Here is a 26,991-nt window from a genome sequence, read left to right on the forward strand (position 1 = left end):
CAATGCGCACTATTAACCATTAAACATAACAATATTACAACGAGGAAGAAGAAGAATTACACACACTGTTTTCCATAAGAAATATGGTTTTATTTTAGCAGTGAAACGGGAGGATTAAGTACAATCATCTTGCCGACGCGGGTCACGCGGCCTGCTGTCAATCAGTGCACTAGTGCGTAGGCTACAGTCTTCTATATGCACACATGTATCGCGGACCGGTCAGGAAGGATTAGGAAGAGAGAGAGAGAGAGACGTGTTAGAGAGAGCGTCTCTCTCTAACACGCACGCGCGCGAAAGAGAGAGAGAACGTCTGAGATGGAGAGAGAGAGGGCATACCGGTACGTTCGTTCTATGATCCATAAAACGCGCATGGGGCTGCTCCAGGCGGCAGAACCCCTATGCACTCTGCGATCTGCCGTTTGTAGAACCAACGTTCGTTGCCTGAAGGTCCCGGAAAAGCCCCTACAAAACAAACACAAGCATAAACAAGACGCCCCTCGCTCCAGCGACTACCACTGCTCTACGTGTATAAGACCTCTATATTCCCCCCCCCTAGAGTCAGTGGGGGTTCTTCAGAATAGGCCAGCTCTAATCCCTGTGTCAAAGCCCCCTCCTCTGGGGTCTTTCCCCCCCCCCCCCCCCCCCCCCCCCCCCCTCCCCCCTGACCCAGCCTGGCCTGGGGGACACTTTAGCTGGATAGATGCTTATCTGCTGCTCACGGTTAGAGCGGCCCGTACGGACCGGTCTGCACGCAGAGAGGACACAAAGGAAGCTGTTTTGAATCTCGCGTTGGACGCCGTCGATGCACAACGGTGCTCGCGGACCTAATTAGTCGTCTTTTGGGGGGAGAGGCACTGAAAGACTTCAGTGCACCTTCGGTCGCAACATGTGTAGGCACAATGCAAAGGAATGAATGCATTCGCCGTGTATCCGAAGGAAGTCTGATCCAATCACTTTTACATTTTCTCCAGTTTAATCCTGAGTATAAGTTTTGTTGTATTCAAGATCTGATTTTAGGCATGTTTAAGCCTCCAGGAGAATCCGTGTTGAGGTTCTTAATTCGGATGTTTTGACATAACAATCTGGCTGATAGCAGATGATGTTGATTTATTTATTTATTTTTTGCTGTGTGTGTGTGCTTGTGTACCCCTAGCGAGTCATGGAATTGAGGAATTGAGGACAAAAATTGACTGTCCAATGCCAAACCATAGTTTCACATGTGATGTCAACTCGTAGATCTACAAGCTCACAATGTGATGTCTGCTTATAGATCTACAAGCTCACAATGTGATGTCTGCTTGTTGATCTACAAGCTCACAATGTGATGTCTGCTCATAGATCTACAAGCTCACAATGTGATGTCAGCTTGTTGATCTACAAGCTCACAATGTGATGTCTGCTTGTTGATCTACAAGCTCACAATGTGATGTCTGCTTGTTGATCTACAAGCTCACAATGTGATGTCTGCTTGTTGATCTACAAGCTCACAATGTGATGTCAGCTCGTAGATCTACAAGCTCATAATGTGATGTCCGCTTGTAGATCTACAAGCTCACAATGTGATGTCTGCTTGTTGATCTACAAGCTCACAATGTGATGTCTGCTTGTTGATCTACAAGCTCACAATGTGATGTCCGCTCGTAGATCTACAAGCTCATAATGTGATGTCCGCTTGTAGATCTACAAGCTCACAATGTGATGTCAGCTTGTAGATCTACAAGCTCACAATGTGATGTCTGCTTGTTGATCTACAAGCTCACAATGTGATGTCCGCTCATAGATCTACAAGCTCACAATGTGATGTCTGCTTGTTGATCTACAAGCTCACAATGTGATGTCCGCTCGTAGATCTACAAGCTCACAATGTGATGTCAGCTTGTAGATCTACAAGCTCACAATGTGATGTCAGCTCATAGATCTACAAGCTCACAATGTGATGTCAGCTTGTAGATCTACAAGCTCACAATGTGATGTCTGCTTGTTGATCTACAAGCTCACAATGTGATGTCAGCTTATAGATCTGCTTGAAAGTTTCATTTTCTCTAATGGACGTTTAATCAAAATAAAATGTTATTTGTTTTTTTAGAAAATGTTCCACTTTAGGACAAAATATGGGTCAAAACATCTGTAATTTGTGGTCTGGGTCCCCCCATCAGGGCCCCAAACAATCTGGCATCGGGCGAGGCGCGGGTGCCAATTAACAGACTTTAACCCATTCTGTTCTGGGAACCCCTTTTGGTGTTTTAACTAAGCATTATTGTCATGCTTTAGCTATTGAAAAATAGCAGATCTACAAGCTCATAGCGCGCCACCGAGTGGCGCGCTAAGAGCTTGTAGGTCTGCTATTTTAGAAAAATCGTAAAAATGCGGCACATATCTTTGAATATGTGTTCTTTCAGAGCGAAAGTTTTATTTATTTATTTCGACGTCAGGCGTCGATGGGATAAAGAACTGTGGTGAGAAGAGTGGTGTTTATAGTGGGTGTAATTGTGGCTCCATAGTAATAATTTCTCTCTCTCTCTCTCTCTCTCTCTCTCTCTCTCTCTCTGTCTCTCTCTCTGTCTCTCTCTATTTCTCTATCCCTCTCCCTCTCCCTCTCCCTCTCCCTCTCCCTCTCCCTCTCCCTCTCCCTCTCCCTCTCCCTCTCCCTCTCCCTCTCCCTCTCCCTCTCCCTCTCCCTCTCCCTCTCCCTCTCCCTCTCCCTCTCTCTCTCTGTCTCTCTCTGTCCCTCTCCCTGTCTCTGTCTCTGTCTCTGTCTCTGTCTCTGTCTCTGTCTCTGTCTCTGTCTCTGTCTCTGTCTCTCTCCCTCTCCCTCTCCCTCTCCCTCTCCCTCTCCCTCTCCCTCTCTGTAGTCCCTCTGCCAAAGAACCCCCACCAGGTGGTCTCGTCGGCCGCCTCGTCGTCTCCGGCCTCCTCCAAGCCCAGCCGCCGCTCCATGCAGGCCCCGTACCGGCTGCCCAACCCGCTGCCCCCGCTGCCCGTCAGGAAGGGGGTGAGGGGCCGACGCCCCAAGAGCGAGACCATCGCCCTGCTCAAGGCCGTGGCCGAGGCCGCCGCGGCCGCCCACAACAACAGCAACAACAACAGCGCCAACAACGGAAACAACAACGGCTCCGCCACCAGCGGCAGCGCGCCCGATAACACCCAGATCACACCGCGGCTCTACAAGAAGAGAGGCCCCAAGCCGGGGAGCAAGGTAAAAACACCCAGCTCACACCGTGGCCCCTACGAGGCCCCAAGCCGGGGAGCAAGGTAAGAACACCCAGCTCACACCGTGGCCCCTACGAGGCCCCAAGCCGGGGAGCAAGGTAAGAACACCCAGCTCACACCGTGGCACCTACAAGGCCCCAAGCCGGGGAGCAAGGTAAGAACACCCAGCTCACACCGTGGCCCTACCAGGCCCCAAGCCGGGGAGCAAGGTAAGAACACCCAGCTCACACCGTGGCCCTACGAGGCCCCAAGCCGGGGAGCAAGGTAAGAACACCCAGCTCACACCGTGGCCCCTACGAGGCCCCAAGCCGGGGAGCAAGGTAAGAACACCCAGCTCACACCGTGGCCCTACGAGGCCCCAAGCCGGGGAGCAAGGTAAGAACACCCAGCTCACACCGTGGCCCTACGAGGCCCCGAGCCGGGGAGCAAGGTAAGAACACCCAGCTCACACCGTGGCCCTACGAGGCCCCAAGCCGGGGAGCAAGGTAAGAACACCCAGCTCACACCGTGGCCCCTACGAGGCCCCAAGCCGGGGAGCAAGGTAAGAACCAGTGTTGTTTTCGTCGACTAAAACTTAAAGGACAACTTTAGTTTTTTTCAACCAAGGTTCATGTCATAGGTTGTTATTAGAGAAAGTAAAAGATGAGAGTTACATTTGCTGCTTTCTTTCGTTTTAGGGAATTTTAGCTGGTTTAACAGGGGGGCGGGGGCATTCGAGCATGGGGCTAAATATGTATTTTTTTTACTACATTTTATAGCGATTTATTTTTTTATTATTTACTATAGTCCTACTAGACCCCAATAAATTATTTTGACCACAAAAGATCACGGGATCTACTGAATGTGTCAAACTGGCATATTGAGCCTATGATACAGTGTGGCTTCCCCCCAGTATAGGCTACCTTCACATTCAGTAGATCCTGTGATCTTTTGTGGCCAGATGTAATTTATTGGGGACTATAGTAAATAATAAAAAAATAAATCGCCATAATATTTTGTAAATAAAGATGCACCCATGTTCGAATGCCCCCGCCCCCCTGTCAAAAACAGCTAAATTCCCTAAAACGAAAGGAAGCAGCAAATGAGAAATAAATAACACTCATCTTTTACTTTCTCTAATAACAACCTAAAACATGAACGTTGGTTGAAAAAAACTAAAGTTGTCCTTTAAAGGTATTATGACATGATTTATAACATAATTTTAACAACATTAAAAGTCTTGGCCATGGTCCTTCAAACGTGTCTAAAAAGTTTGAACACTCAACTCCACTCCAGTATTTATTTTTTTCTCGTTTTTGTGTATGTCTAATCTTCATCCTGAAAAGCCATGGAAAAACACATTATTTTAGCCTGTAGATGTCGGTAATTCCCCCTTTCCTGTCAACCCAAGATGCGCTACTTTGACAACTTGGTAGGAAGTCATCCAAAAATAAAAGAGTCATCTAGGCCAGTTGGTATCCAGTGTAAGGACTTGTGTTGATTGACACAGCCAACAACAGAGCAGATTGATTTTTCTCTAGAAGCCATTATTAGTAAGTATTACAAAGAAACAAAGTCGCGATCACAATGAGGAAGCGGAGAAGAGAGGGTAGGCACTAGGCAGGGAGCAGAGGGGAGGGGGCGGAGTTTTAGCGGAGATCTACGTATATCTCTGCCGTCCAACCAGATGAGACATTTTTGCATAATTATTCACAGAAGTCCAGAAAGCAGAGAATACACTGAATGTTCAAACTTCGTTTTTTTTTGGTGACATTGATGTCAAGAAAAGCCAAAAAAGCCAAAAAATCTACAAAAATGTGTTTTAAATGTCACAATCCCTTTAAGACGAAAATTGTTCGTCGACTACCTATTTTCACTGACAAAAACTAAATGGAAACTAAATGAAAACTAAGCTACGATGACTAAAACTAAGACTAAATATACTGACAATGTCGTCGACAAATAAAAACTAGACTAAAATGTTAGGAAGGGACTAGTGGACAAGAGATCCAGTATAAGTCATTTTTCACTTGGTTGCATGCTGAAAATAGCTGATCTACAAGCTCACAACGCGTCGCGCTGCGACGCGTTGTGAGCTTGTTGTGAGGCAGAGAAGCATAAAGTAAAGCCTGGTCACAACGTAAGGCAGAGAAGCATAAAGAAAAGCCTGGTCACAACGTAAGGCAGAGAAGCATAAAGTAAAGCCTGGTCACAACGTAAGGCAGAGAAGCATAAAGTAAAGCCTGGTCACAACGTAAGGCAGAGAAGCATAAAGTAAAGCCTGGTCACAACGTAAGACAGAGAAGCATAAAGTAAAGCCTGGTAACAACGTAAGGCAGAGAAGCATAAAGTAAAGCCTGGTCACAACGTAAGGCAGAGAAGCATAAAGTAAAGCCTGGTCACAACGTAAGACAGAGAAGCATAAAGTAAAGCCTGGTCACAACGTAAGGCAGAGAAGCATGAAGTAAAGCCTGGTCACAACGTAAGACAGAGAAGCATAAAGTAAAGCCTGGTCACAACGTAAGGCAGAGAAGCATAAAGTAAAGCCTGGTCACAACGTAAGGCAGAGAAGCATAAAGTAAAGCCTGGTCACAACGTAAGGCAGAGAAGCATAAAGTAAAGCCTGGTCACAACGTAAGGCAGAGAAGCATAAAGTAAAGCCTGGGCTGTTATAGGCAGTTTGTCTGTGTGAAGGAGGAGGAGGTGCCATGTGTATCCTTAAGTGAACATGAACTGTCAACCCCCGTTATATTTGTTTCCTTGTCAAATGAATTGTAATGTGTGGATTCAAATAAAGTAAAAAGTGTGTGTCTTGTGTTTTTTTCCCCAGAGAAAACCCAAGCTCCCCCAGACCACCGCCCAGCTTCCCAGCATCCAGGTGCCTCAGGAGAGCCCTGCCAACCACAATGCTGTGGTCTCCACAGGTAACACATCAAATGATCACCTTTATATTCAACCACAACGCTGTGGTGATCCTGGTCTCTAAACTGCCTCCCCCTGGCCAGCCGGGGCGCCTGATGGAGGGGAAAGGAACTGGTTGGAATAACGTGTTCCTTCCACGCGCTACGTCCAGCCAGGGAAACTCCCCCCCCCCCCCCTGTCAGGTGTAAAAGGAGCAACTTGGACACTCAGGCATGAAGGAAGCATGAGTTCAAGTCCGTTGCTCTCCCCTTGTCCCCCATATATGGGGACTAGGTTGGCGGAGGGTGTGTAGAGCCCAGGATCACATTAGATGATTGACACAGGGGTGAAAAATGGGTTACAAAATCGTGGGATAAAAAATATATTTGAAAAATAGCAGATCTACAAGCTACAAGCTTGTAGGTCTGCTATTAGTTGAAAAGACGAAGAACGACGAAACGTTAGCTTTTTCAGAACACTGTCAGGATGTAGAAGACATTTTTAGAATCTGATCTCAGGTCAAAATGGGCTAGAAAAAGTGGTTCCCAAACTATTTCATGTCAAGGACCCCTAAATTGACACTAATTCGACCCCCCCCCCCCCCCATTAATTTCAAGGACCCCCAGTTTGATGCCTGAAGAAGGTCAGTAGACCGAAAGCTTGCCAAATAAATACATTGATTGTGCAACAGATCTGAGTGTGCGGAGCGTCCCTTTATTTCTTTCTCAAGGACCCCCAGTTTGACATTAGTCTAAACGGACATTCAGGTGCTTCTAACTTTACTCGCGTATTTCCATGGTATTGATACTTTATACTTCTACTACTTTTAGTTTTACTCCACTATACTGTTATTTGACATCTTAGTAACCCACCAGATTTAGATTATTAATTCAAAACATTTGGCATAATGAGTACTTTAACACGTGCGTGCGTGAATGAATGAATGAATTTCTATTTTCGTGTCTTGTCGTTTAAGACCCATCCCTTACGGGATTATAAGACACCATCAACTTAACCCATTCTGACCTGAGATCAGATTCATACGAGGTTTCCGCCGGACACACACTGGTCTGATGAACCCATTCTGACCTGAGATCAGATTCTAAAAATGTCAGTCGCTCTTCGATTTTTCAAAAATAGCAGACCTACAAGCTCGTATCACGCCACTCGGTGGCGCGATATGAGCTTGTAGATCTGCTATTTTTAAATAGCTAAAGCATAACATGATGCTGACACCAAAATGGGTGCCCGGTCAGAATGGGTTACAATATCACAAGTTCACTTCCCTACACAGAAGTTACACCAAGTATTTGATCAAAACAAAAACAGAAATAAGCATCATCATAAAAATAAAATAAAATACGTCACACATAAGTTTTCTTTGTCCGTATGTCCCGAGCTTTCTCTATATATTCTGCTAATGCAAATATATTTTGTTCGAAAATCCATCTCAGTCGCTCTGCATCTCTTAACCACATCAGATCTATATTTTTACATCTGTTAAAATAACTTTTGACGTAGCTCATGATACAACATAACCTGACGCTGCCAGATGGGGGCGGTATTGGGTAACCATGTTCCCCAACACAGCATCCATCTGGGATCTCTCAGGGAGTTGAGCTAACACCGAACCGCTCCGCACCGAACCAATCAGCGTGAGCTAAGGGCGGGATATGTGCGAAACCGGATGTGAAGCTATAATAGACACGTCAATATGATTGGTTGTGTTTGCACGCCCCACACGGTGATAGACAGACGGTCCCATCCAATCATCTACCAAGTATCTTGAAAAAGAACAGCAGCCCCGTCATCGATTTGGCTCCCCGAGATCCCAGATCCCAATAAGCTGTGAAACAAACTTGTGTAGGAAGCTTCTTGGATCTGGCAGCGTCAGGTTAAGATCATAGACTGTAAAAAATATGGACAAAGCGTTCACCGGGTCTAACATGAACGTAAAATGAAGCCTGAAATGATATGCTAATGACCTGATGTAAGTCGCCATCTTTGGTACCAGCTGGCCATTGGCTGGCTCCGTTTTGGTACCAGCTGGCCCATTGGCTGGCCCAGACAACGAGGCGGGACTTCCCCCTTCTTCTTCGTTGGTTTTATTTTGACTCGAGCGGGGGGTGGATCGGGTGGGCTGTCACTCAGTACCAAAATCACGCCCCCAAGCTAGTCTGTATGATCGTAAACAAACTACTAGCTACAAAGAAATAACTTCAGCTCCGTCTGAATAACTTCAGCTCCGTCAAGACGATATTTTTTCTTCATACAAGGTAAATTGTATATTTGTATACTTGGCCTACGTGTTAATCCTAGTAGTGTGTAAAAATGAATACCACACTCACGTTGGATTATTGTTTATTTTGTTCCCCCCAGCAGTGTTTGCTTTTGCTTTGTTCTTCAAATCCTATAGTGTAACGTTAACTTTAACTTTGAATATCTTCACTGTTTTCACGTAGCCTAATGCATTTTATTTGCCTCTTAGCTGCTTCTCTTTTATCGTCACGTCAGATAGTCTCAACCATGATTAAAAAGACTAGCCGTAATAATAAAAGCAGCGTGATATACTCTGATTGTATTAGACATGCAGCTATAATAGTCATCATCACTCATTTTGCTCTCTCTGTCAAGACTTCCACCGGGTTTTGAGCAACTTTCTGTAAATAATCTCTGTGCAGTCTTGATTTCTTATAGTTGGATTGGATATTAGGTTATACAATTATATAGGACTTATCTCTTTCATGAATGGCATATCATTAATATTAGGTACATTCAAGCTATAATTTAGTACATGAATCATGAAGGTCTGCTAGGCCTACCTACATGATGATCTAGTAAAAGCATGATACTACAATAATTTTACTGCTGAGGTTTAAACTATGTTTCTAGAATGTAGTTTTGCATTGGTTTTGATTAATTCATTATTTTTGTTATTGTTAGTTATTGTTGTCCAGTCTGGGTTTCATTTTATTTTTTATTTATTATTAAGTACAAATAGATAAATACATTTCCTTGACTTTCATTTTAAAATGTGTAGTAACCAACTATTGTTTATGGTTCTCAATCTCAACAGCCATGGTGTCCATCTGGATCATTGGGGACAGCTATGTCCGGCGTGGGGAGGAAAGAGCTCTGGAGACCATGGGGAACAATCTTGGTGTGGATGCCACCAGCTACATCCATTGGTTTGGCTGGGGTGGTCTACGGTGGAAAAGCCTCCTCCCCTTCTTTTACCAGGCTCTACAAGGGAGAGCAGTACCGGATGTTCTCCTGATTCACTGCGGTGGTAATGACCTTGGTGGTGACATCTCAAGTGCCAAACTTGTCGCAGTGATGAAGGAGGACCTGCACCAGCTCCATCTGCATCTTCCACAGATGAAGATAATGTTCTCTGCCATCACTCAGAGATGCAGGTGGAAGACTGGTGCCAATCCGGGGAAGATCGACAAGGGTCGTCGATTTGTGAACAGTGTTATGGCTACATATGTTCATTGTTTAAGTGGCAGCTTTGTTGATCACCCTCACATAAAGTTTGACACTCCTGGGCTATTTCTGCATGATCGAGTTCATTTGACCAATAGGGGAAATGACATATTTTTAAACAGTTTTGCCGAGTCCATTAAAGCCCAAATTCATCAACAGTAAATTGTTCAAGTCTGATAATTTTCTGCTGATGAAGGTGAGTTTTAATGGTGTATTATTTGAAGCACTGAACATAGTTCACAGTGTCAGGCCGTATGTGATGTGTTGTTTTTGTTAATACATATCTATTTTTTTGTCAGCACTTGTGTCCATAACACTGTTCACTCTTCCAAGCTGCTCTTCCTTGTCCCGCACTCCCAGGATTCTGCCCTCCCTCATTCCCTGTATGCCACCCCAGTCTCACCACCCCATGGTCTCTGGCAGATACTGAGAGACTGCTGAACGAGGTGGTGGGGGCGTGTGCACTGTGCACATGGGGTGATCAATGCCTGCCTCCTGTGAATCATTTTTTTTGTTTTAATTTCATTGTAGGTAGGCCTACCGTATATTTTTCCTGTAAATAAATATTCTGATTTTACCAAAAGCATCACTTCTTCAGTGGTTTTAACCATAACAAATGTACATTTGTACCTGCACTGCACTTGTGTGAGACACAAGTAAAACAAACTCTTAACATGAATACATTACCCCCAAGCTGAGTTAAGTGTCACACACACACACACACACACACACACACACACACACACACACACACACACACACACACACACACACACACACACACACACACACACACACACACACACACACACACACACACACACACACACACACACACACACACACACACACACACACACACACACACACACGGACTCATGAATAATGGTAGCTGGCATTTTTAAACAAAACTAGCAATAAGATACTCAAGACTATGCTTAGTTTGAAACCGAAATGCATTTATTTAAGTGTTGGAAAGTAAATTTTTGTTGAGTGATTATTTTACAAAACATACATTAACCACTTCAGCCCTATATACATTTCAGCCATAAAATATTAAAAGCTCGCATTGTGAGCTTGTAGATCAGCAGTAAAGTAGTCTCAAGTAAATTAAACAGACTTCCTTTTAACAGTACGGTAGTTCTACATTGCAGACAAATACGTTGTTCCAGGGACACTCCAGATGCAAAGATTTGAGTTAAAATATCTTAAAGAATATATATATTCAAAGATTTAAAAAAAATCGCAGATATAAAAGCTCATAGCGAGGCACTGAGTGCTGCGCTATGAGCTTTTAGATCTGCTATTTTTCAATAGCTAAACACCAAAAGGCTGAAACATCTGAGCACATCTGAGCTCAGAAACATCTGAGAACTTTTCCCACCAGACTTAAATATTGGAAAAGAAATTGAAGCAAACATTTATAACTCAAATATTGGCTTCTGGTCCACTAAACATTCTGAGATGGGGGGATATTAATGGTTTAATAAAACACAATGATGTTAAAGAGCCTAATCCTTGCTTTCTGGCAGAAACCTTGTATTGGAAATTAATGCCCTACTTAGTCATGCAAATGTATAGTGAAAACAAACAGACCGACAAGCTCACAACACTTTGTGAGCTTGTAGTTCTGTGCATTTACTGTCAAAACGAATTAAAAAGAATGGCTGGTGTTAATTAAATATTACTTTTTGAAAACTATTAATAGCTTGTGAGTGACTGAATAACTACAATGGATCCATTGAACATACAAGGTTTCTACCCGAGAGCAACGATGTACATTGTGCAAGTGATATGATTTGAACTATAAATGGAGTCCAAATGGGAAGCACACACACATATCTCAAACATTGTACAGGTGGCCAATGTACATCGGAGGAAGGCAGTTCGCACACTGATCTTGTAGATCTTAGAAGCGCTTTAATAAATATCGAGCTTTTAATCCAGTGTGAGGCTCTGTCAGGTACCTGACAAATACCCACACTGGGTCAAAACGTTGCAAACCTTGATAATGTAATAGTGCTAATGGGAGCTACAAGGTCAGTGTATGATCTATGTCTATGTGTACATTCTGAAAATATATAGGCCTAAATTAACTTACAAAATAATGTTACTTACAGCCACCTTCATGTAATTGGAACACACTGACTTTAGGCTAAAACAAATGCTACAATTAACTCAAATAGTGGTGTGCATTAAACAAACTGTGCACTATATGTAGCTGGAAATGTGGGTGTTGAGTTCTGCGTGATAGTATTGTACATATTATATAGCAATAACTGACTGATTTCAGACACAGCGTTTCTCGTTATTATATGAAGTTGATTGTCCTCCAGTTTTCCTTCAAGAGATGATTGAGGTCCAGTGTCCGGTCTAGTCTCCGCATGTGTCTCCAAGTATGGCACAGACAGATCGTGGTCCAGTCTCCGGTCCGGCCACCTCTTGCGTCTCCCTTAATAAGACAGGCTGTGAAAGACAGAGAAAGTGAGAGAGAGAGAAGGAGAGAAAAGAATAGAAGAAATAGATAGCAGATAGAAATAGAACACAAGAGGTTCAGTAAACATACTCCTAGATGACAAATACACATTGTGTATTATTCATAATTTAAAAATATATATTTTAAATTAACATTTATAGCATAGGAGATTATTATTATATGTGTGCATGACTTATCTTAAGCCTCTTCTGCGCTGATGGAAGGATCTCACGTTGATTCTCAACTGCAACAAGCACAAACACCCAATTAGAAATAATACAGAGAACAGCACTGCATCATTTAACAATATCATCTTGGGAAGATTTCACACAGGAATGGAATGAGCAAATAGAAGTTGACTAACCCTGCAACAGCGATGGTGGAATGACGCCTCAGTCTCTGGTTGATGTCATCGTAACTCCTTACTACTGTCCTGTGAATTACTAGAGAGAAATGTAGAGGAAGAAAAGAGAGAGAAACTAGAGAGAAAATGTTTTTAGTGGCAGGTATATTGGCATATTGATTGTCTGGGAGACACAGGGCTCTATCTTGCACCACGCCTTATCCCTAAACTTATTTGCAATTTGCAACATAAGATGGTTATAAAACTAGCCAATCTACATCTACACATGAGCTTGTAGATCAACTGATCATCCTCGAAATGCTCACTGCAAAGACGGGCATAGCTTGTAGGCTCCCAGTTCGCTCTCCTCATCTTTGACACCCATAACTTCTGCCTGTCTTTGTCGGTTCCAAAACTGAGAGAGAGAGAGAGAGAGAGAGAGAGAGACACACACACACACACACACACACACACACACACACACACACACAATCAGAGACTGGGGCTAACCTTTGCTGTAATGTCATATCCGACCAAGATACTGGTTTGACCTACAGTCTATGGTTTTGATTGATTGAAACATTTATTAACAGTTTGTAGAATTACAGTAGCCTACATTTCAAGCACAAACTCAATACAGAGACTGTTAACTGTGAGTGGACGACCCAATTAAGCATTACACTTGTTTACAACAGGGTCCACATTGTTCAATTCATCAAAACATTTAGAGACATACAATTAGACACTTCTATATAGTTAATGAACAGAACAGGAATTCATCATAAAGGAAGCAAAAACGGAAAAGATACAGTGAGGGGAAAAGGGGGGAACTATTATGCTATAAAAAAGGCTATCTATACAAGCTCTCAATCATAGACTGTAAAAAAGCTGTAAATGCACGACGTCCACGACAGTATGATCATTGCAACAGATATATATCACACATACTACCGTGTGAATGTGAACGCACCATAACAAAGCATCATGCAATTGTAATTGTGAATTTATGAAAGGCCACAATTATAGGCACACTATACCACGGGTGCAATTAGCCCCTCTCGGGACCCTACATAAAACTTTTCTGAGTCGTCCAAATGTCAGAAACTTCAGTAGCATTTGGGTTCTGCTTGGAGGGCTAGGGTGCAATCAGCAATGTGTGTCTGCTATTTTGTGTAGATTAATTTATAGCCCCTCGGCCCTCTCGGAACCCCCTGAAACTTTACTACCATTGGGTTCTGTGTTTCATTAGGTTACAGTCTATGGTTCTGACTCGCGGGGCTAATTTATTTAGTACACGATGACCCCAAATGAAAAAAAGCCAACATGCTTTATGGACAATCGGTTTAGCAGCATTGCATTGTAAATGTAGGCCTATACTTCCCTATGCCTGTCCATGCAAACTGTAAATAAAGTATTCAATCAAACAAATACAATAAGAACAGTTATGCTTTTCACGTGAAAAGCGTAACAGCATCGAATAATGTTGTATCGCAACGGTGCCACGCTTACATATGAACCATAATGAACCCGTTGTGGAAACGGAGAGCGAGTAAATTACGTATTGCATATTGTGATCGATAACAAATGGAACATAACATAAAACTTACCGGAACAGTTGGGTGCCCAACGGTTTGCCACAGCGGTTTGTACATCCAAAGGCAGAACACGAGGGCATGTTGGCTTGCTCCTCGTCGAATCGAAGTGAGAAATAAAATCGTGCAAAAGCGGTGGTTTAGGGCGGGGTAACGTTCGATCCAAAAATAAGTCAACGTCTGATACAATCAAATTATAAAACCAAACTTTTGTTTCGGAGACAAATTTGTACAGTCTACTATACACCTGCCCTGAAGTTACTGACACTCGGATCCGAGTCCAGACACGCCTACCTCCCTTGAAGCTCGCACGTCAATCAAATTCATCCCAAGGTAGCCACGCCCCTCAAAACATACTCGACTTTATGGTCATTTCTTTAATAAATGGGACCATAATTTTCCAAAAAGAATATTATGACATGAGAAATGAGACTTTAAACTAGTGACTGGAAGAAGAAAGTATTCATGACCATGTTTATTAAGGTAATACAGTCTAGGTGAAGTTGTGCCAAAATACATGGGCCTCTATGGAGCTATGGGGCTTTTTGGGTCCAGTACAGCGCCACAACAGGCCATTATATGAACTACCGATTTCAAATGAGGCTTCACGAAATATCTGGCTGACTGCCCCCCTGGTTAAGATACAACGGGCAATAGAAAAGAAAATGGAACTCATTCTCAATATCGTGTGTGTGCGTGTGTGTGTGTGTGTGTGTGCTTGTCTGCGTGTGTACGTGCAGTGTGCGTGTACGTGAACAAGCACGGTAACTGCGGCCCCCACCTGGACCGGAAGCAGATGCAGCGCTCCATGCCGGACCACTTCGGGCCCGGCCCGGCCAACCGGGTCCTCCAGGAGGCGGTCCAGTCATGCATAGACTGTCTCTATCAGCCCAAAGTCCTGCTCCCCGCCCTGCAGACTCACTCCGGGGGAGGGGAGGTGGTCCGAGGTCAGTACCACCATTTACGCACTATAAAGCACCTGAATATAAGCCGCAGCAGATACATTTAGGGGAAAAAACTAATGCACATAAATAACAGGGCTCCAGACTAACTTTTTTTCACCAACGTCCCGGAACCGTCCCAAAATACAATTTGAACCGTCCCAAAATACAATTTGAACCGTCCCAAAATACAATTTGAACCGTCCCAAAATACAATTTGAACCGTCCCAAAATACAATTTGAACCGTCCCAAAATACAATTTGAACCGTCCCAAAATACAATTTGAACCGTCCCAAAATACAATTTGAACCGTCCCGAAGAAAATGTATACCGTCCCGGGAAGAAAAAGTACAAAAAAAGCACCACTCAAATTGTGAAATTAATACATATTAAGCCAAACAGATAATGTACTGCATGTATTGAATACGTGCAGTACATTATTTGTTTGGCTTTCTTCTGTAGATACACTGATTTAGTCAAAATGCTCCCAGATGAAAAATAGGGCTTGGTTAAAAATGTTAATCGAATTAATCAGAGGCTTTGCAATTCATTAATCTAAATTAATCACATTTTAATCGCATATCAATATTCGACCTGAGAACAGTGATATTTATTTTCAAATGGATTTTGTTGTTTTGGTGTACCAGTGAATCAATGAATAGTGACTACAGTAGCTTATAAAACGTTGGTGTAGGCTACTTGATCAAAGACCAACAGATGACGTGCAGCAATGGTCTATGAATACTCAAATGTCTATTACATGGGTGGCATGAGAAAACAAATAAAAACAACTCTCCTCCGTGTCGCAAGTTGCAATATTATGGACCACAGCAACGACATGGTACTGTGGTACTGTGGTGCTGTGTCGGCAGACAGCCTCATGGTGGCGCTGTGTCGGCAGACAGACTCATGGTGGCGCTGTGTCTGTGTTTTGTACTGTGGTACTGTGTCATGGTACTCTGGTGCTGTGTCGGCAGACAGCCTCATGGTGGCGCTGTGTCGGCAGACAGACTCATGTTGGCGCTGTGTCTGTGTTTTGTACTGTGGTACTGTGTCACGGTACTATGGTGCTGTGTCGGCAGACAGCCTCATGGTGGCGCTGTGTCTGTGTTTTGTACTGTGGTACTGTGGTACTATGGTGCTGTGTCGGCAGACAGCCTCATGGTGGCGCTGTGTCTTGTGTTTTCAGTGAGAACGGACGGCGGCGTGCGCCTGCTGAAGCTGCCCTCGGCGTCCAGCGCCGGCTTCGTGCTGCGCTTCCTGGAGACGGTGTGTCGCCACCTGCAGTGTGACTTCCTGTTCAGCAGCCAGCCCTTCAGGGAGTTCAGGACCCTGTCAGGTAAAAACACCTCCTGCAGTTCACTTCCTGTGTGCGTTCACACTAGGCATGTGAATCTCGTCTCATCTCGCGATTAGATAACGCATCTCGATGCACTGCTGCAGCGATACGATACTTTAGCGATACATGGAATCTCCTGGCGATACGATTCACCCCTCTACCGATACGATGCGATTTGATTGGCGATTCAATTCGGATGTATATTAACCCATTCTGACCTGAGATCAGATTCATACGAGGTTTCCACCGGACAAACACTGGGTCTGATGAACCCATTCTGACCTGAGATCAGATTCTAAAAATGTCAGTCGTTCTTTTTTTAGATTTTTCAAAAATAGCAGACCTACAAGCTCGTATCGCGCCACTCGGTGGCGCGATATGAGCTTGTAGATCTGCTATTTTTCAATAGCTAAAGCATAACATGATGCCAACACCAAAATGGGTGCCCGGTCAGAATGGGTTAAAGCTCTATTAATTTCCCAAAACATGTAAAAATGCATTACATTTAAATTCAAAGCAATTTATTGTTTTACTTTAGGTTAGTAGTATAGCTCTGCATCTCAAACAACCCAACTTATAGACTTCTGTAAGTAAACAAAGGGTCTGCTCTCTGCTGGTTTTTGTGGAATTGTTAGATTACTAATAACCATAGGCTATAGTATAATTATTATATCTCAAAGGTCAATTTGAGGTTTTGAGTATAGATGAATTAATGTTACCAACATAAATAGAAAAGAAACAAATAAACAAAACAAAAATTACAGGTCACAGTTGTAGTGCTGTCAAACAAGTCTGTCTAGTTTAATCTGCAACACAGTGTTATAATATAATTGCCTATGTATAGTGGGGGTCCCTGCTTGATCTCTCACTCTCAGCTAAGTGGTCCTCCCATCCACTTGCATTAAGTTACTCAAAAGCGCATGAGGCGATTTCACTCCTCCTTCCGGGTAGGAACAGAGTGCATTCTGGGACGGATTGGCCCCAAACACATGAACGCGCTGCCGTTGAACGTGCACGAACGCGCCGGGAAACGCGCACAAACGCGAATGAGCGTGCTGCGGTCGTGAACGTGCACAATGATAGTCAACGGACCAGCGCGTTCATGTGTTTGGGGCCCACGCTGCAATACCAAATTTGGCCACTATGTCCATTTCGCCTCAGGGTTTCCTCTGAGTGCCGTCTATATTCATATATAAGAGTACAGTACAGTACAGTACAGTACAGTACAGTACAGTACAGTGTGTGTGTGTGTGTGTTCTCTCCTGTCTAGTGAAAGAAGAGGCGATGGAGAGCACCTCTCTGGGTCGGGCTAGTAAGAGGGGTCCTCCGGGGGTCTCCCCACCGTACGCAGCGCCCCTGTCCCCTAAACACCTACGCACTGAGGCCCACCCATCAGAAGGTACAACTCAGCTCTACCTCTCTCTCTCTTTGGCCCTCATTTATCAACCGAGCGTACGCCAAAAATATGGGTGCACGCCGAAATTACCGACATTTTCGGCATTCACCATTTCCGCCAAAGGTTGAAATTGAACTTGAGTAGGACAAAAAGTCACGTCTGGTCGGGAGCTGGCGTACACTTTGTCCTCGCCTGTTTGTCTGTCGTAGAACAGCGGAGCAGCATTGTTTGACCAGCTGAGAGGCGGTCACAGGCATCTAAACATATGTTTTCACTCCTAAAATGTATAAAACTAAAAATGTGAAAAAAGAAATAATTGTAAAGGCAAGTGCAGGGGAGTCGAATACTTTCTGCTTCCAGTCACTAGTTTAAAGTCTCATTTCTAATGTCATAATATTCTTTTGGGAAAATGATGATTTATTAAAAAAATGACCATAAAGTCGCGTATGTTCTGAGGGGCGTGGCTACCGTTACAATCTATGAACGGGATCCCCCACCCACTCGAGTCAAAATAAAAACCAACGAAGAAGAAGGGGGGAAGTCCTGCCTCGTTGTCTGGGCCAGCCAATGGCTCAGCTGGGCCCAAACGGATCTAGAAAGATGGCGACTTCCATTGCAAGGAATTTTAGGCTTCATTTTACGTTCATGTTAGACCCGGGGAACGCTTTGTCCATATTTTTTACAGTCTATGGGCGTAACCTGACTCTGCCAGATGGGGGCGGTATTGGGTAACCATGTTCTCCAACACAGCATCCATCTGGGATCTCTCAGGGAGTTGAGCTGACACCGATCCGCTCCGCACCGAACCAATCAGCGTGAGCTAAGGGCGGGATATGTGCGAAACCGGATGTGAAGCTATAATAGACACGTCAATATGATTGGTTGTGTTTGCACGCCGACACGGTGATAGACAGACGGTCCCATCCAATCATCTACCAAGTATCTTGAAAAAAAGGAACAGCCCCGTCATCGAATTTGCTTCCGAGATCCCAGATCCCAATAAGCTGTGAAACAAATTGTGTGTAGCAAGCTTCTTGGATCTGGCAGCGTCAGGTTAGGTGAGGTGGGCAGCAAGGGGAAACCTTTTAATTTGCTTTTTCCATTGTGTAACTATAGATTACCAATGCGTTGTTTGGTCGTATTGCAGAACGTTCATGACGCAAAAACGAGGGCGAGGCTTGATTCCATAGGGCGTGCCAGATAGATTTCAGCCGTCACATTTATTAACGTCGGAACGAAATTAAGGAAGGATCAGCTGTTTGCGATCACTTTATAAATGCCGTGGCGACGTGGGTGTACTACGAAACCTGCACTCGAATCTGTGGCAGATTTTGTTGTTAAAGGATGTTAAAGGAGAATTCCATGCTAGAATGCTTTCTTATCTTTCTTACCTTTCTTTGTAGTTGTTACATCCCCACCAAAGAGGTCCAGGTGTTTTTTTGTGCAAAAACTCCTTATTGGCTATTTTCCCTACCATAAGCCCTCAATGAATTGCATTGCATTGAATGGGAATTGAATGGGGCTATGGGGTGTTATGCTAGTTCGCTTATTTCCATCAAAAGAAGTAGTAAACTGTGCCGCTTGGGATATTATTTACATTATGAAGAGAGGATATATACAAAGAAATAATATTTTTGAGCGATGGAAATAAGCGAATTAGCACAACACCCCATAGCCCCATTCAATTCGCATTCAATTCAATGCAATTCATTTAGGGCTTATGGTAGGGGAAATAGCCAATAAGGAGCTTTTGCACAAAATAACTCCTGGACCTCTTTGGTGGGGACGCAACGACTACAAAGAAAGGTAAGAAAGCCTTCTAGCATGGAATTCTCCTTTAATGTCTCTCTACCTCTCTCTCTGTGTGTTAATGTCTCTCTCTCTCTCTCTCCAGCAGAGACGCTGCCTCACGACGGCGGCGGCCTGTTGAAGGAGCAGCGCTTCATGGACTCCGCCTCCAACTCCATGACGCCCCGCCCCCACCACGCAGCCCCGCCCCCTCAGTACTACCCGGCCGGAGGAGGGGGAGGGGGCGTGGCCACGCCGCTGAGGCGCCACGCCTCCAACCCCGGAGAGCTCACCACCGCCTCCACGCTACGGCGGGTGGAAGGTAAACGCCTCCACGTGGGCCTGGCATGTGTTGTGCTCCCACAGTGCCAACAACGCCTTTAACCCATTCTGACCTGAGATCAGATTCTATACGAGGTTTCCGCCGGACACACACTGGTCTGACGAACCCATTCTGACCTGAGATCAGATTCTAAAAAAATGTCAGTCGTTCTTTCGATTTTTCAAAAATAGCAGACCTACAAGCTCGTATCGCGCCACTCGGTGGCGCGATATGAGCTTGTAGATCTGCTATTTTTCAATAGCTAAAGCATAACATGATGCCGACACCAAAATGGGTGCCCGGTCAGAATGGGTTAACGACTTCTTGAAACGTGTATAACGTTGGGCAAAAAATATATATATATTAGTGGTGGGCATAGATTTTTTTTTTTTAATCTAGATTAATCTCACTGCAATTCTGGAGTTAATCTAGATGAATCTAGATTAAAATGGCTCATTTGAACTCTGCCGAAAGCATTGAAAATATGTGTGCGCTACCTAAATAATGACCAGAAGTAAATCCTTGAACGGGCCACGTGGCCCATTAGACCAGGAGCCCTATCATAATTGGTAATGAAAATATAATAATGTTCAATACGATGTACGCGTGTTATACATTGTTTATTCAGTTAAACACGAATAACCATGAACACGTTACCATACAGGCAATTTGAAACAGTGGGTGCAAGAACAACCCCCTTTTCTGGGATATGACATTAATTAAACTGTAAACCTAGAGGTGATGAAGAACTGTTTACAGTCAGTAGTTTGACGAACACTTTTCCCCGGAGCCATATTAGGTCACACTCTCACCTAATACTTGTAGACTCATGCGTATGGGCGGAGATTTGGGGATTCTTGCATATTTAATTTGCTGCGGTTTGCCTTCACACTGTCATCCGTAGCAATTGGAAACGCAGCAGGGGGGACCTTTATCAATGTGTTCCATTCATAAACCTAGCCTACAACACAGCCTACAACACAGTGAAATCTATTATGATAAAATTATACTCATAACGTGCATGTGTCGTGCCGTCTGGGACTGGACCCCCCCCCCCCCCTCTCTCTCTCACTATACGGACCCCCCCTCTCTCTCTCACTATACGGACCCCCCCCCTCTCTCTCTCTCACTATACGGACCCCCCCCCCCCCTCTCTCTCTCTCACTATACGCACGCAGCCACAGTGCCACACACTGTTCTTTTTGGCATGGAGGCACAGCGCTGAGCGCACTGATATAACAGACAGCAGCGCAAAATGTTTACAGTTTATTGAGATGAAAGTTCCAGTCCCCACTAGTCCCCACACAGTGACAGCACTCCATGTTTACGGCACGCACAGACAGACAGAATATTCTGTAGGCTATAATACTATTACACTGCACTGCAGTGTTCTTCTTTCTTAAGCAATTGATTAATGTACACCTCGCGACCAGGGCTTCAGTCTCCTCATTCGACCACGTCTATCCACGGTAACGGGACATCTTTGCGCTGCGTAAAATATGCTTTCTCCGTCTCCAACTGTGTTCAGCTCCTCACCCGCCACATTGTTTGCTTCATTTCCTTTATTTACTGCGGATTGCACCGAGGTTTCCATTGGGAAGCTTCTTGTAAAGAAATTTCCCCTGAAGCAAACCCGTGTTCAGAGTCCTGCATGCTGACGTTTGATGTGGCACGCCGCACTGTTCATTAATTTCACCGTGTCCGGTTAGGTTAGGATTTGTTACCGCCCCGCTCTCAGAGTAATTTATTTCACCTTGTCCCTGTTAGGTTAGGACTTCTCCCTCCCACAGAGTAATTCGGCCAGGTAAAACTATCAAAGTGAAATTCCTAGTTTGCTCGCTTTATGCAGACCCAGCTCCCAGACCCCACTTTGAGAATAGATTAATGGCGATAATTTTTAACGTTAACGCCGATAACGGCCCAGCATTAATATATATATATATATATATATATATATATATTTTAATATAAATTAAAATTAAATTAAAAAACGTATTGAAACTGGCAGTCAGGGACTTTTTGCGCCCCCTAGTGGCGATGGAAGAGCTAAGATAATGCAGTCTAGGTGAAGTTGGGCCCAAATACATGGACCTCTATGGAGCTATGGGTTTTTTTGGGCCCAATGACAGCGCCACAACAGGCCATTATATGAACTTTCAGGAAGTCCCGATTTCCTTAGTGGCTTCACAAAATATCTGTCTGACTGGCCCCCCCTGGTTTTAAACATGGCCATTACACATTGTGTGTGTGTGTGTGTGTGTGCGCGTGTGTGTGTGTGTGTGCGTGCTGTGTGTGTCTCTCCAGCGGCCAGCTCCACCACGGGCCCCGAGGCAGCGGACAGAGAGGGGGGGGTGGTGAAGACCCCCGGGGCGGGGGGGGGCCGGAGCCCCTCCTCCTGGTCCATAGAGGAGGTGATGCAGTTCGTCAGAGACGCCGACCCGTCGGCCCTCGCCCCGCACGCCGAGCTGTTCAGGAAGCACGTGAGTTTAACCCATTCTGACCTGAGATCAGATTCATACAAGGTTTCCACTGGACACACACTGGTCTGATGAACCCATTCTGACCTGAGATCAGATTCTAAAAATGTCAGTCGTTCTTCGATTATTCAAAAATAGCAGACCTACAAGCTCGTATCGCGCCACTCGGTGGCGCGATATGAGCTTGTAGATCTGCTATTTTTAAATAGCTAAAGCATAACACGATGCCAACACCAAAATGGGTGCCCGGTCAGAATGGGTTTACAGACCCCTCGCCCCCCCCCCCCCCCCCCCCCCTAGAATGTAGAGGTATGTCCTGGCTTCAAGTATGCCAAGTTTTGAACCTCTCGGAGCTTCCGATATCCAGTCTTAATATCATGATATGGATATCACATTGATACTAGGGGATGTCCCAATCACATTTTTGTGCTCCCGATCTGAATATTGAGATTTGGGCTTGATGAGGGAACACATCCAGGTCATGTGCTGCAACATAATAATAGTTAGTAGTTCCACTGTAGGCTTGCATATTTTTCTCTGTACTATTGTTGAAGCGGCATCTATTTGTTCACAATTTCTCAATTCTCAAGTTTGAGACATTTCATGCATTTAGGGGACTTCCACTCAAGTGAATTTTTTATGTTTTTATGTTTTCCCACCCTTGAAGTAAAAAATAAAACTGATGTGATACTGTAGATTTCATTAGTTTTATTTCCCCCCCGTTTGGGACACCATATATGTTTTGTGGCATAACTCCACGATTATGCAAGCTACATTTACACAATTGGCATTGCTGGATTCAGTAGAACCTCACCTTTCCTACAAGCCCTCATATGTGTTGCTATGACAATCCATTCCAGAGTCACTACAAAGTAGAGAAGACATCTACATAGATGTACAATTCCGCCTACTGTAGGTATGTGTTCAAATGACTATCTCCTCCTCCTCCCTCTCCTCCTCCTCCTCCTCCTCCTCCCTCTCCTCCTCCTCCCTCTCCTCCCCCTCCAACAGGAGATTGATGGCAAGGCCCTGATGCTGCTCCGCAGTGACATGGTGATGAAGTACATGGGGCTGAAACTGGGCCCGGCGCTGAAGCTGTGCCACCACATAGAGAGGCTGAAGGCCCGGCTCTGAGGCCCGGTTCTGAAGCTGTGCCACCCCCACCACATAGAGAGGCTGAAGGCCCGGCTCTGAGGCCCGGTTCTGAAGCTGTGCCACCCCCAACACATAGAGAGGCTGAAGGCCCGGCTCTGAGGCCCGGTTCTGAAGCTGTGCCACCCCCAACACATAGAGAGGCTGTAGCAAGGCAAACCTTAGCACCACCGTGACACACACACACACACACACACACACACACAATAAGCACTCAGTGAAACGGCAGGCAGTCACCTGGACTTAAACCACAACACCAAAACGACTCTGTAACCTCTGAGGGGGCACACGCCCCAACCACCCCCAACGTCTGTGAAAAGCACCGTCGACTTCCACCAGACCCCCCCCCCCCCCACCACCCATAGTGTTTACATTGCAGAGCACACGTGCACACAAGGTCTTTACTCCTCTTCTGTTATTTTTTTCTTTCACTGAGATGAAATCCTTGATCCTGGTTTTTGGATCTCCCCCCAAAGATGGAGAATGTTTCTTCTTATACATAATATACAGTAGATATCTACAATATATATTATTGTCTTTTTTGAGTGGCGCAACCACTCAATGTCCGTGTTCACCTATGTGACGTTAACCTAATGTCCGTGTTCACCTATGTGACGTTAACCTACCATACCTACTGTATGTGACTATGAGTACCAGTAGGGGCGCTGTTGTGCCAGAAACGGAGAGAGTGAGATAGTGCTGCACTGTTGCCTGCTAATGAGAGAGAGAGAGAGAGAGGGGAGTTGCACCACTCAGTTCACGCAGGTGTGATTTTGTATTACTGTCAGGATAATTCGAACACATTCTAGCATATCTCCTGACACGACACTTCCTGTTATCATGTAGTTATTAGTACTAATAATGCATATATTATTATACCTAAAGTATGCGGGAGGTAAGTAAGAAAAGTTGTGTTTTTTATCACCCGGTTTATCCTGAGCTCACAGTGGCCGTCAACATGAACAGGACTCTATCACATCTAGTGGACATATCGTGCTCTCTCTCTCTCTGTCTCTCTGTCTGTCTCTGTCTCTGTCTCTGTCTCTCTCTATCTCTCTCTCTCTCTCTCTCTCTCTCTATCTCTCTCTCTCTCTCTGTCTCTCTCTCTGTCTCTCTCTCTGTATCTCTCTCTCTCTGTCTCTCTCTCTCTCTCTCTGTCTCTCTCTCTGTCTCTCTCTCTCTCTCTGTCTCTCTCTCTGTCTGTCTCTCTGTCTCTCTCTGTCTCTCTCTCTGTCTCTCTCTGTATCTCTCTCTGTCTCTCTGTCTGTCTGTCTCTCTGTCTGTCTCTCTCTGTGTGGAAGCCGTTAACAGCTGCCTGTGTGTGAATGGTGTGCCGAGATGGCCATGAGTTTAACCACCTAAACCTCCTATTCTTTATTTTATTATTTTCTCATAAAACCAGTGGTTCTCAACCCGTGGGTCATGGTTTTGGGAGGGTCCCCAGGGAGGGTTCCCAGGTGACGGCAAAGTGACAATTTAAGGACTTTTAAGAACATTTTAATACCTTTTATAATAAAAAAGAGACCATTAAAAACGGGTCAAACATTGGCGAAAGAGTGGGGCATAGTTCAAATATGATTTATTTGGGGGGTCGCGGCCCTGAAAAGGTTCAGAACCACCGTACAAACAGTCCAATCTTTTCAACTGTAAAGTGGTTAAACTCCTCAATCTAGTTCTGGTTTTATTTCCGGGTCAACGTCGCATAATCGGAATCGGCTTGTTAATATTTATTTCTACGGACAGACAGATTGTCACACCACAAGTGCAAAAAAACTGGACATTTTCTAAAGGGCTTTCATCATATCTACAGTTTTGTTAACGTTAGTTAATATCCGTGTCGATTCACGAAAAACCATCCCAAGCCTGCCTGCCGAACGGACGGTCCCTAGGCCCGGACCCCCAGACACCCCCCCCCCCCCCCCCCCCCACATCACCAGGCGTTTATTATAAACAATCACTGTTGTTCAAACGAAGACAGACCATGATGTCATCAGATGTACAGTTTTATGGGTTTAACCATGAATTATATCGGCAAACAGAATGTACATTTATTTTGTAGAAAAAAAAGCGAAATATTTTAAGGAAAAAAAATCATATATTAAGTTTAGAAATGTGAAAGATGATAATGGGTGTGGGTGAGGGTGGGAGGGAGGGAGGGAGGGTGGGGGTTTATGGTGGATATTTCAGACAATGTATTTCATACTGCTTTTTACTACTTAAAACGCTGTGCTTTTTAGTTCAAAGTACCCCCCTCCCCTCCCTCCCCTCCCCTCCCCCGGTTTGACCTTAGAGTATATATTTATAGAGACGGCACCCAGAGGAAACCCTGAGGCCAAATGGACATAGTGGCCGAATGAAGGTATTGCAGCCTGGCCCCAAACACATGAACGCGTTGGTTCCGTTGACTATCATTGTGCACGTTCACGACGGCAGCACGCTCGTCCGCGTTCGTGCACGTTCAACGGCAGCGCGTTCATGTGTTTGGGGGCCAAATCCATCCCAGAATGCACTCTGTTCCTACCCGGAAGGAGGAGTGAAATCGCCTCATGCGCTTTAGAGCAACTTAATGCAAGTGGATGGGAGGAGAACTCGGGTGTCTTCTCTATTCATTATATACTCTAAGGGTTTGATAGATCTCGCCTTGCTTTTCTTTTCTTTTTGTTGGAACATTTGGACATCTCTCAGGTTCACGTGTCTTTGTTTATTATAGTGAAAACCTTTTGTAGCATAATTCATGTTTGGTATTATTATTATTATATTATTGTACTGTACTAAGAAAGAGAAAATAAGCTTCATTATGTCATCGTTGCTGTCGGGGGGGGGGGGGGGGCTTGTGTGTTCAAGAACGTAAGAAAAATAATATATCCTGGATCTGACGTAGTTATTATTTAGACACACTAATACTTTACATATTGGTTCAATATTTATTACACCCATTTAGGCCTGACCTAAAAAAATAAATCCTCCAGTTTTCTGAAAAAAGTATTTTCACGATTTTTCAAAAATAGCAGACCTACAAGCTTGTAGATTAAATATTGGTTCAATATTTATTACACCCATTTAGACCCGAGGTCAATTAAAAAAAAATAAAAAAAATCTACGTAAAACAGTTTTCTGAAAAATCTATGTATCAGAAGCAAATATTCAAAGATTTGCGCCTGCACATTTTCAAGATTTATATTTTTCAAAATAGCAGATCTACAAGCTCATATATGAGCTTGTAGATCTGCTATTTTCCAATAGCTAAAGTATAACAATGCTTAAAAGACCCAAAGGGGGTTCCCGGCCTACATGGGTTAAATATTCGTTCAATATTTATAATAAAAAAATAAAAAAGACAAACTCTACAGAGCCCCTGAATGGCCTTGCATTCAAAATAATATTTTTTATCTCGGACGAGATATTATCTTGTACGGACGATATAAAATATATTTTGAATGCATGGCCATTCAGAGGCTCCGCACAAACTCTTCACTTTCACAAATGTTCTGAAATTGCAGATCTTACAGCAACATATTATCATGTCATCATTAATTCACACAAACGAATGTAAAAAGTTTGAAGTATAGTACAGAATACAAGGATTCC

The 26,991-nt window shown here is 44.2% G+C and overlaps 1 protein-coding gene across 1 annotated transcript; it reads left to right on the forward strand.

Annotated features, from left to right (window-relative positions):
• Positions 1-369: 369 nt before the first annotated feature.
• LOC310860043 (sex comb on midleg-like protein 4) lies at positions 370-25,478 on the forward strand (the record flags this gene model as incomplete). The annotated part of the gene is made up of 9 exons (XM_083766804.1): positions 370-526; positions 2,853-3,196; positions 6,020-6,113; positions 14,728-14,934; positions 16,119-16,268; positions 17,539-17,667; positions 19,559-19,774; positions 22,079-22,254; positions 23,263-25,478. The coding sequence occupies 9 exons, from the start codon at positions 370-372 to the stop codon at positions 23,383-23,385; spliced, it is 1,596 nt and encodes a 531-aa protein (XP_083622930.1). The 3' UTR covers positions 23,386-25,478.
• Positions 25,479-26,991: the final 1,513 nt, after the last annotated feature.

This window comes from Protomyctophum parallelum (assembly GCF_964188405.1).
Source record: "Protomyctophum parallelum genome assembly, chromosome: 6".
NCBI lineage: Eukaryota > Metazoa > Chordata > Actinopteri > Myctophiformes > Myctophidae > Protomyctophum > Protomyctophum parallelum.